At 44.8% G+C, this 11,988-nt stretch overlaps 1 protein-coding gene across 5 annotated transcripts in view; it reads left to right on the plus strand.

Moving 5' to 3' along the window:
- The first annotated feature begins 6,140 nt into the window (after positions 1–6,140).
- Positions 6,141–11,988, plus strand: part of SP3 (Sp3 transcription factor) — a 64,999-nt gene continuing 59,151 nt past the window's right edge. Inside the window, exons 1-4 of one of the 5 annotated variants that reach the window (XM_027128038.1) lie at positions 6,561–6,673; positions 6,805–6,920; positions 7,260–7,376; positions 7,882–8,004. In XM_027128038.1, coding sequence (XP_026983839.1) covers positions 6,667–6,673; positions 6,805–6,920; positions 7,260–7,376; positions 7,882–8,004 — 363 coding nt within the window. In that variant the 5' untranslated portion in view covers positions 6,561–6,666. Of the gene's footprint in view, positions 6,674–6,804; positions 6,921–7,248; positions 7,377–7,881; positions 8,005–11,988 lie in introns of all 5 variants that reach the window. The other 4 variants (XM_027128041.1, XM_027128050.1, XM_027128056.1 and 1 more) reach the window with 4 other exon arrangements.

Below are 11,988 nucleotides of genomic sequence, written 5' to 3' on the forward strand. Positions count from 1 at the left end.
TATCACTTAGGAAATCACAAGAGTGACAGGAGCTGTGTGCCAGGAACAGGGCTGGGGGTGTGGGGAGGGGGCAGAGAGCAATACATGTATTTTCTGTTATTTCACAGGCACCCAAATCCCTGCCCTGCATTTGCTTCTCTTTTTAGCTATGAGTTCAAGTTTACAATAGTCTGTAAACTTGGATAGCTCATGAATATCCTGCTAGCACCTCCAACTCAACACATCTAAAATCAAACTCATGATTGTCTGTCCCATACCCATTCCATTTTTTATATTCTTTATTCCCAGCTCATCTTTTCAGTTACTAAAGCTGGAAAACTTAGTCATATGTGAATCATTCTCTCCCTCCCTTCCACTCCTTCAGTCAGTCAGCTGCCTGGGCATGCTTATTTTTAATACCTCTGCCATAGACTCATGTATTAATTTATACTTTTTGTTTGTTTGTTTAAAATAATGATTATGAAATATTTCAGGCAAACAGGGCAGTAATAGAGAAAAATATCATAAGGATAGTATACTCAGCCTAGCTTAAGAAAAACTTGAAATATGAAATCCGTTCAGATCCCATCCTTCTCTCCATACCAAGGGTAATCAACATTTAAAATTTAGTATTTATCATTCCCATTCAAGATTTATAGTTTTACTCCACATGTATCCATATATAGTATAGAATATAAGTCGGTATGTTTTTAAACTTTATATAAATGGTGGTATATTGTTTATTCTACTATAACTTTTTTTCACTCACTATTGTTTTTGAGATTTATCCATGATGAATCATCTTTCATTTATTTTAAATGTTATTTAATGAATATACCATAATTTATTAACCATTGTGCATTTTACTGTATATAATGTGTATATATATATATATGTACACCCATATTTCTATATATAATAAATATATGTGTGTGTATAATTGCTTTTATTTTTTTACTCGACTCTAGAGTTGAAATGGAGTGATGACATGGTGCAGCATTTCAGCCATTTTTTTGGGTAATTGGAAAAATTCTATTCCTCAAGGCAGGTAAAAACTCTTTTCAATATTTTCTACAGTTCTATCCAGCTTGCTCTCTGCCACCTCATTCTTTATTTTTTCCTCTTTCTCTTACCTCATCTAACTAGGCCTTGGGCATTGTTGGCTCTTTTTGAGAATAGTTGGTAGATCTGTCTGGCTTATAGAATTAAAGGATAGAAAAATGGAATTCCCTGGCAGTCCAGTGGTTAGGACTCGGCACCTCGGCCGTGGCCCGGGGTTTGATCCCTGGTCAGGGAACTAAGATCCCACAAGCCACACCGTGTGGCCAACAACAAACAAACAAAAACAAAAAATTCCATTATAAGATAGAGATTTAATCATAAATTCCATTATAAGATAGAGATTTAATCATGAAATAAATTTGAATACACTTCACGTTGAAGGTTATTGTTCATCATTGAGAGACACCACAACTTAATGGCATCAGGTTTATTTATTTTTAAGTATTATTAAAGTATATATATATACTTTTTTATAATAATCTTTTTTTTAAAAAATAAATTTATTTATTTTTGGCTGCATTGGGTCTTCGTTGCTGTGCACGGGCCTTCTCTAGTTGCGGCGAGCAGGGGCTACTCTTCGTTGCGGTGCGCGGGCTTCTCATTGCGGTGGCTTACTCTTGTAGAGCACGGGCTCTTAGGCACGTGGGCTTCAGTAGTTGCCGCACGTGGGCTCAGTAGTTGTGATTCACGGGTTCTAGAGCACAGGCTCAGTAGTTGTGGCGCACGGGCTTAGTTGCTCCGCGGCATGTGGAATCTTCCCAGACCAGGGATCGAACCCGTGTCTCTTGCATTGGCAGGCGGATTCTTAACCACTGCACCACCAGGGAAGTCCCTTAAGTATATTTTTAAGTGTTAATATTTTTAAGTAAAGCTACCTCATAAGTTTGCTAACTTATAACCAAGAGAATTTCTAGCATTTTTATATTATTCAAAGAAAGATAATTCACAAGATACTTTCTAGCACTGTATATTCTTCTAAGACAGATTATTAACAAGGTAGAAATGCATAATCCACCTTTTCTTAGAAAATTGCAACAACTCAGAAATATGGCAGTAGACTAAGCTTCCTGGACTGACATGAAGATGACTTCAGAAGTGTTACGGATACTTAGAAAATTTAGAATACCCAGGGACATCAATAGCTTGAATGAAAAGAATGGGATTTCTTGAATTGTAAAAATATCAGTCCTTTTGTACCATGGTGATATCATTGGTGTGGAACTTGAATGAAAATAAGGGTCTAACTCACTTGGGAAAGTTGATCTTGAAAGAGGTGAACTATTATAAGGTCAAAGAAATTTTATCATACAGTATGTATTGCCTAATTGTAATTTTTTAATTCATCATTCATTTTCCCACAAGATAATTGTCTTGACAGTCTTTCTGCTTAGTATTAATTAAACATCCACAACGTGTTCAGTATTGGTTAGAGCATTCAAAATATATGACCCCTAACACAAGGAGTTCACATTCTAAGAAGACTTGCTTTAAAAATGATCTTCCTGGGCTTCCCTGGTGGCGCAGTGGTTGGGGGTCCGCCTGCCGATGCAGGAGGCGTGGGTTCGTGCCCCGGTCCGGGAGAATCCCGCGTGCCGCGGAGCGGCTGGGCCTGCGCGTCCAGAGCCTGTGCTCCGCAACGGGAGAAGGCCGCGGCAGTGAGAGGCCCTAGTACTGAAAAAAAAAAAAATGATCTTCCTTATAAATACGTATGTTTGATCTACTTTATTGTGTTTATCTTTTCTCTTTTCTTTATTTTTTACATAACGGGTAGGTGAGTCTTTTCAGTTGATCATTTAAGAAGACTTGATATGTTGATTGGTGAGACTGACGCGTGGGTTTGAAGCCTGACTCTGCCATTTATTTGAAAATGACACTGAGCAAGTCTGAAAACCTTGCTAGCCTCAGTTTCCTTATCTATACAATGATGAACCTATGATACTTACCTATTAGGGCTGTGAGGATTAAAGATGCAAAGGAGTTGGCACATAGCAAAACCTCAAAAAGCTCTCTTTTTGGTAGACTAAGTAAAAATAAGACAGGAGACACGGCTTTTGAGGTATATATATATATATTTTTTTTTTTCGGTACGCGGGCCTCTCACTGTTGCGGCCTCTCCCGTTGCGGAGCACAGGCTGCGGACGCGCAGGCTCAGCGGCCATGGCTCACGGGCCCAGCCGCTCCGCGGCATGTGGGATCTTCCCGGTCCGGGGCACGAACCCGTGTCCCCTGCATCGGCAGGCGGACTCTCAACCACTGCGCCACCAGGGAAGCCCTTTTGAGGTATATTTTTGAGAAAGTAGGGAAGATATGAAATATGAAGGAGGTTAAGTACACCTAGTCAATGTCAACTAGAATACTTCTGAAATATGATAGTGATTAAGTAGAACAAACTTGAAGATTCTTGAAATCCAGTGTACACAAGCTGAAGAGATTCAGAGGTGGGTAAAAGGAGGGTCACAATCATAGCAACAAATTCAACAAATTTTATGTTAAATAGACATTGACTTAGGTGGAACTATACAAAATTGCCACCTTTTTAGACAAAAAATGGGTGAATATTGGCAATTTAATACTGTTCACTTAATAGATGTTCAGAAGGGAAGAAAGGCAGTAGGGGCTGTGAAGGAAAGGGCAGAGCCCTTTAGCTGTGGTGCAGTTAACCAGGGCTGTCGCTGTTTTTAATACAGAATGGCTAGGCTCCTGCAGATATGAACCAAGTATTATTTAGTGCCCTCTTCTCTTTGTAGAGAAAAAGGGGATTGAAGATGCATGAAGATGTCATGCCAGTGGGTCTGTAGGTCTCTGAGGCCCTTTGACATTCATCACGGTTTCCAAAGGATTTAACTTACAAAAACACAAATAAGATTTAAAAAAGTAAGTGAGGAAATTGAGAAAAAGGGAAAATAAAGTGACATTCAGATCTCCTGCTGTGATGTAAACAGTGACCAGCATAGAACTTCCTCAAATCATCTTTGAAAAGGAGAAAGTATAAATAATATCCAGCACAGCGCTTCCCTTCTTGATAAGCAACTGCAATTTCTGAGTTCCTATGTAATGTAGCAGTAAGTGCCATTGAGAGGCCGTCTTCTACCGAAAAACAAATATCTTTTAATTAACACAAATTGTATTTCAAGATTTGACTACAGTACTGGAATAGCTAAGAAAAGATGTTCTTTCCAGAGACTACCTTCATTTCCAGTCTTCTTAAGATATTCCATGACAATAACTCTTTTCAGTGTTGTCTGAGCAGGTCCTCTGAATCTGATTATGTAGTAGTGATACTTTTGGTATATGTGTCTCTTAAAAGCATTTCATTAAAAGCAGAATAGTTAGCTCTGGTAGGTTATTATTTCTCCAGTTAGATTAGATGAACTGTTTTTGCATCTTGTCAGAATGGTATATGGACCAAAAATGTTTGAAAATGATTTTTTATTTCCATTTGTCAATTGGTATCAGTGAGGAAATGAACTGAATTTCTGTGGCCAAGTACTTTGCTTTCTATGGGTGGCTAGACTAAGACTTTGTGAAAGGGGCATGGAGGTAGTATGCTTAGACTCATAAAACACATCCCCACTCCTAGAAAAACACCTGAAAATGTCTGAAGTATCTCTTCTAGGGAAAGAGCTATTCTCTATCCACTACATCCATGTCAGTAGAAAGAGTGACAATACTGTGACTTCCCTCCCTCTCTCCTACTCCACTTGTTTTCACTTGTCCTCCCCTGAAGCCTCCCATCCCTCTTTTTCTTCTTCAAAAATCAGCTTATTCTATAACACTTTAATTTTCCTTTAGAATTTAAGTGTAAAATGGTACAGGGAGAGTTTATACAATTTACTTTAAAAAGTGATTCTTCTACTTATGAGACAAAAGTTCTCACTGTTAGAAGACATCAACTTCATTCTTAGATGTAGAATTTCAAGTCTTGTTTTTGCATGTTTGTGGTTTTTAGGTCATTTCCCTGGAAATTCCGTCTTTTGTACAATTAAGTGCCCATTAACCATGCAATGTTTCTGATCCTATGAGAAGATGAAAATATAAAAACTGAGATGCAAGCTCTGTCTCTCATAAAAGAATTCTTAAATTCTTTTCAGTTAGCGCACACAAAATCTAGTTCAAGTGCTTGGGCTTTACAACTCCAGCCCCCAGCACAACTTTATTTACGAAACAAATATAATAATCACAGTTGGAACACTAATTCTTGGAGTCAGATTTCTAACAAAAAGCGTATGGTGGACAGCATTTCTACCTCTTGAGCTTAACCTCTCTCTTGGCAATTAGATCTAAAGGTAATAGGCAGAGATGTCTCTTAGTTGGCAACATACAGACACACACACACAACTTGAGTATTTCTCCCACCCAGGATGACATCAAGATGTCAAGCATGCCAAAGAGCAAAGGAGTGTTAACCTAATCCAGTAAGCGAAACGGGATTTTTAATTAAAGTGTAACTAAAATGTTCCAAGAAAAAAAAACTTCGCTGAGATTCACTATTTTAAAAATGCTGGCAATTATTGATGGGCTTTTTCAGATATTTCACTCGTTACCAAGACGATTAAGAAGCAGGGAATAATTTATGTTTGTGCAACAAAATGATTATGTGGCCGAAAAAACCATTTTTTTTAAAGGATTGTGTCCCTTTGAATATACGCACTACGTATTAAATGAAATATATTTGTCTGCTTTGGTGCCACTGGCCAGAATGAAAGCTCTCCTATCTGTGAGGTGAATTGAGATTTCTTTTCTGCTTAAAATGCCTGCTTCCAGGGTACGTAAAAGTGGGAGACTGGTTGGGAAACCAAGGGCTAAGGGGGATGGGAACGAGATGGCTCAGACTGAATCTAAGAGCTGAACGTGTACGAGAGAAAATCCTCCTCCAGCCTCGGAGGGGGTGTCTCCCCCAATACCAGCTCCCTCCTCCCGGGCTCGCGGGGCGGGCCCGGTTTGCTCAGTAGCAGCAGCGGTCGCAGCAGCAGCCCCGGGGCTGAGCGGCGGCGGCCTCCTGGCAGCGCAGGGAAGCAGAGGCTCCGAGAGCGCCCTGGGGAGATCCGGCTGCCGCCGGGATGGAGGAAGCGTCGAGTGGAGCCGGATCCTCCGGGGACGGATTTCCTCCCCAGCTCAGCCCCCCTACAGCTTGCTGGGGCCTGCTCCGAGCGCCTGCAAGGTGGAAGAGGCCTTCGCCTCGGCCTGGCAGCGGCAGCCGGCGAACTAGGCGGCCACAGCGGGGTAACAGGCGAGCCGTGGCCGCTCTCGGGAACCTTCGCCGCCACGACCGCTCATTGTCTCTCCCCTTCCACCCGGGGGGCAAACAGGAAGCGCGCCGCCTGGCCGAGTGACGGACGGGCATCCGGGCCAATGAGCACTGCCTACGAAGAGCGTGGTGGCGAATGAGCGCGGAGAAGAGGGGCGGAACTTCCGGGCGGGCTGTCACCCTCTTCCCCCCTTTTGGGCTGGAGGCTCCACCTTTTGTGTTTCCCGCACAGTCAATCAAAATAGGAAAAAAAAATCCCCGGACCGCTCCGGCCGTGTCCGCCGCCGCTTCCCGCATCCTCTCCCGCCGCCGCCGCCTTCGCTCCTCACCATGTGTAAGGCGGCGGGGAGCCCCGCCTGAGGTGCCCTAAACACACTATGACCGGTACGTAAAGCCGAGAGAGAGCAACCCTTGCTGCTGCCGCCGCCGCCGGCTCCCGGCCCCCTGTGTGCGACCGAGTGTCTGTGAGAGGCAGAAAGCCGCAATCCCCTCCGCCTCCCTCCCCTCCCCGCCAGCTACCGTCCACCCCTCAAGCCCCAGCAACGCAGTGTCCCCGCCGGGCCCGGGGCTGGCGGCCCGGGCCGCCGGGAGCGTATCCCCCCGTGTGCGGGCGCGGGCGGCGGGCGAGCGTGTGAGTGACTGACGGTGCGAGAGGAGCGAGCGCGAGTGAGAGCGAGCGGCGCGAAGGGAAAGGGGAGGAGAGGAGAGGGGGCAGGGGCAGCGCGGGGAGGAGGAGGAGGAGGGAAAGAGGAGGAGGAGGGTTACAGGCAGCGGCGGGCGGGGGCAGCAGCAGGAGGGGAGGAGGGAGCAGCCGCCGCCGCCGCCGGGGGGGCGGGTGGGGGAGGGGAAGGGGACTCGGTCCGGGCTTTCGGAGTAATTTCGCCTCGGCCCGCGGGCCCCCTCCCTCTCCTCCACCCGCCTTCCTCCCCACCCCCACCCCCCCCGCGCTGTGCCTGCAGCTCCCGAAAAGCCCGTGAAACAAGAGGAAATGGCTGCCTTGGACGTGGACAGCGGCGGCGGCGGCCACGGCGAGTATCTGCAGCAGCAGCAGCACGGAAACGGCGCGGTGGCGGCGGCGGCGGCCCAGGTGAGGAGCGGCTTAGCCCCGGCCCGGCTCCCCCCTCGCGCCGCTTTCTCCTCCCCTCGCCTCTCCCCTCCCTCCGCGCTTCTCTCCTCCCCTCCCCCCGCCCCGGGAGCTGCCCGCCCGAGGCGCCAACGCTCCGACCCCGCCCGCGCTCCCCCGCCCGCCGTCTTTTTGTGTGTGTGTGTGTGTGTGTGTGTGTGAGTGTGTGTGTGTGTGTGTGTGTGTGAGTGAGAGAGTGTGAGTGTGTGTGAGCTTGCGCCCTCCCGGGGCTGGGTTCCGGGCGGAAGGTGGAGGCCCGGCGCGCGGCCCGCCGCCCGCCTTCCCGCGGACGGTGGAGCCCGTGTGCGTGCGAGCCGGAGGCGAGGAGGAGGAGGAGGAGAGCGCGGGCTGGCGCTCGCCCGGGTGCAGCCTGCGAGGCCCGAGTCGCACTTCCTGTGCGAGCGCGGCCCGGCCCTAACCGCCACCCCCTCCCCCTGTCTCCCTCTCTGAACCCGCCCATCGGGGGTAGGACACTCAGCCGTCACCGCTCGCTCTGCTGGCCGCTACCTGCAGCAAGATAGGGCCACCATCGCCGGGCGACGACGAGGAGGAGGCGGCCGCCGCAGCCGGGGCCCCCGCCGCCGCCGGAGCGGTAAGTCTCGCGCGCGGCCCGCCCCCGCCGAGGCCCTGCGCCCGCCATCCCGGGCCCGCGGCGCGCCCGCCATCCCGCCCGAAAGGCCTCCCCGGGCGCCCGCGCCTTCCCGGAGAGGGACGGTCGCGCGGCCGGGGCGCCCTTTCCTGCTCTTTCGCATGCTTGTTCGGATTAGAAGCCAGACCAGGCTTTCTCTACATTGTCACTGCGGCACCTCCATCCAAATTCACTACAAAATGAAGTCTGAGAGGGTGGGGGTAGAGGACTCCAAAATGGATGTTAGAGCAATTCGTATCAGTGCTGAAAACTCCTTCGCCGAGCGCTACGGAAATTTCAGGCACAGCCTATCGGCCATAGATAGTATCAGCTACGGAGGCAGTGTCTTCAGTTTCTAGTATTTTTTGAACTCGGGACTTTTCCTGCTGGAAGTTACTAGATCTTACCGATTTAAGTGTTAAATCGTTTTTTTACAAAGAGGAACAAAGGTTTACTCTTTGAATTACTCTTGTATACAAGAATGAACACTTGAATACTTTTTGAGTGCTTTTTTGATGGCCATTCTAAATTGTCGAATTTTAGTTTTTGCAGACTACTTAAATTTACAGTAATTTTTCATAAATGGAGTTTAAGTGACCGTTGAAATCGGCGAAGTTACGTAGTACTTTGGCTCTTGAAATTGAATAGGTATACCAGTGTTAGAAACAAAAGTACGTGTATGGAATTATATCAATATTTACATTAATGCTAATGCATACCATACTTAGTTGAATTTGGTTGGCAAAGCTATATTTTCATTTTATTGTGATTGCCAGTCTGATAAGATGTGGTGGGATTCTCTTTATAGGATTTTTAGTTTGTCGGGGGCAGGGGGAGGAGCTGGCCAGTGTTACAGGAGAGCTTCATACCAATTAGCTATAAACTGTTTCTAAGATTTTTGTGAATTTTATATTCGTTTGTATCTTTGTTGTTGTGTTAGTTTAACATGTAGATGTGTTCACTTATTAAAATAATTGGAACTTCTCCCATCATTTTTGCGTGTTTTTTTTTTTTAATGTGGATTATGGGAATCGGTTTGTTTCGTGATATTTTGAATTGTCACTGTGGACAAAAAAGTTTGATATTTGGTATAGTCTGCAGGAAATTCTTAGTATTCCAAGGCATTAAAAGTGAAGCTAATGTTAAGCTATATTAAATATTGTATTTTTAATTTTAGTGTTTGAAATTATACTGTAGAGGGATGTTAGTAGATTTAATGACTTAAAAGTATGACTTTAGGTTTTGTCCTCTTGTAAGCAGATTAAAATGTAAAGGCTTAAAATCATGTATGTGAGAGGCATTGTTACTTTTTAAACAAATTTATGGACTGGTAAACATCTTTTATGAACTATATCCCGTTAGGCCCACAATGCCACACACACACAAAAAAAGTTTATCTTAAAAAGCATTGCATGAGTAAAATTGCAAAGCAGATTGCTTCTACTTATCTTTTTTAATCTTTCAAATAGAACAAAAAACTTTTTGTAACTGCAACTTACCAAGTTTTTAGATATCAGTTCAGTGATTGGGGGAGGAGAGAAGTGAAGGAGGAAGTTACAGGTAAAAAATATGTGTATGTACATGAGTCTCACCCAAAGAATAGAATACTGTCTCCAACCTTACCCTGCTGTGGCCATATATTTGTAGGGAAGTTGTTTCCATGCCTCTTCAGCTCCTCTGAACTGCCAAATCTCTACTGACATCACATTTCCCGCCAGATGAACATGAACCAGAATCAGTCTGAGCATTTTTTCTTTGTATGTTTGGTACCTGTGCATAACATTTTTCACTGAGTAAAAATTAGTAAGACTGCTTGAGTATGTTTGCCTTGGCGAATGGGAAAATTATTTTTCCAGTTCAAAGATGAATTTTAGACATGGACATCTCAGAAAATGAAAGAATTTAAGTGATTTCATAGTAGTTTTCCCCACTTAAAAATGTGCTTGGATAATGTTACTTTATTCAAATTGCTGGGAATTATGAGAGGTTTAGGGAGAGATTTTTTGGAGCTGTGCTTTTTAAAAATTTTATTTTGGGTTTATTTCATATTTACACAAAAGTTTCAAAGATAGAACTGAGAGGTACCTTTTACCTTTCACCCAGCTTCCTCTAATGTTAATATAACCATGGTACATTTGTCAAAACTAGGAGATTAACAATGATACAGTGTTATTAGCTAAACTATAGATTTTGTTCTGATATCACCATTTTTTCACTAATGCCCATTTTCTGTTTCAGAATCCAGTTCAGGATACCACATTGCATATAGTATTGTTGTGTTTAAAACCAAGGGGAAATATACACATAAAATGCAACTTTATAGTAGTTTAGTTTGGCATTTTAAAAATTTATTTATTTATTTATTATTTTTGGCTGCGTTGGGTCTTTGTTGCTGCGCGCAGGCTTTCTCTAGTTGCGGCGAGCAGGGGCCACTCTTCGTTGTGGTGTGAGGCCTTCTCATTGCGGTGGCTTCTCTTGTTGTGGAGCATGGGCTCTAGGCGCGTGGGCTTCAGTAGTTGTGGCGCGTGGGCTCAGTAGTTGTGGCTCGCGGGCTCCAGAGTGCAGGCTCAGTAGTTGTGGCGCACAGGCTTAGGAGCTCCGCGGTATGTGGGATCTTCCCAGACCAGGGCTCGAACCTGTGTTCCCTGCATTGGCAGGCGGATTCCCAACCACTGCACCACCAGGGAAGCCCTAGTTTGGTATTTTAAGATTAAAAGGGCATTGAAAAGCCAATAGCTGTACTGCAGATTTGCTTTACATATTTTCAATTTAGAATTTGTTAGAGTATGGTATGTGTTCATCCTGGATCCTGGCCAAGAGTGTTTGGTTACCCTCAGTACAGAGCTGAATAGGTCTAATCACAAAGCAGTCTCACCTGTAATGTCCCACAGTGTGGACTCTCAAAATTGGTTTGATGGCAAGGCTTTTATACTTATTATTCAGAGTTGTGTAGTTTTAGTAATAGATCAAGGTATAGAAAAAGTAGACCTTGGGCCTCCCTGGTGGCGCAGTGGTTAAGAATCCACCTGCCAATGCAGGGGACACGGGTTCGAGCCCTGGTCCGGGAAGATCCCACATGCTGCGGAGCAACTAAGCCCGTGAGCCACAAGTACTGAGCCTGCGCTCTGGAGCCCGCAAGCCACAGCTGCTGAGCCCGCGTGCCACAACTACTGAAGCCCGCATGCCTAGAGCCCGTGAGCCACAACCAGAGAGGCCACTGCGATGAGAGGCCTGCGCACCGCAACAAAGAGTGGCCCCTGCTCGCCGCAACTAGAGAAAGCCTGCGCGCAGCAACGAAGACCCAACGCAGCCAAAAATAAAATAAATAAATTTATAGAAAAAAGAAAAGAAAAAGTAGACCTTTATGAGATATTAACTTGTCCAATCTACATTTGTGTGAACCTGTGAATTACTAATTTGTTTATTTTGTTTGTAATTCAGTGTAATAAATTGAACAAGTAAATATTATGAAAGGCATTGCCTGAATTTCAGTTTAACTTGTAAATTTAGTGTTCATTTACTACGTAAATGTTGGTGAACTACAAAGTGAATAATAGCTTATTTCAAAAAAAGGTTATTTTGGCTGTTATTTCAAATAAGACTTACACTGTCATTGTAAGGAATTCATTAGGTAATTGTTTTTGTATCTGCAGTCTGTGTTCTTTACCGTTCCTTTGAAGATTTTAAGAAACTTTAGTACTTGCCTAAGAGTGGTTCTTAAGTTTGTTTTCACCTTAGCTTCACACTTGTTTCCAGTTATATTCTTTCCTTGCCCATTTCTGGCTTTCATAAAGCCATTAACTGAGAGGTTAATAATCCTTTCTAAATGTGATGTAACAGTTTGGTATGAAGTTTATTTTTTTCCTTTACACAGCTGTTATGGAGAAGATATCCTTGGGTGGTGTGTGTGTGTGTGTGTGTGTGTGTGTGTGTGTGTGTGTGTGTGTG

This window comes from Aethalodelphis obliquidens, unplaced genomic scaffold (genome assembly GCF_003676395.1).
Source record: "Aethalodelphis obliquidens isolate GAN/ISIS:26980383/991018 unplaced genomic scaffold, ASM367639v1 scaffold2, whole genome shotgun sequence".
Taxonomy (NCBI): Eukaryota; Metazoa; Chordata; class Mammalia; order Artiodactyla; family Delphinidae; genus Aethalodelphis; species Aethalodelphis obliquidens.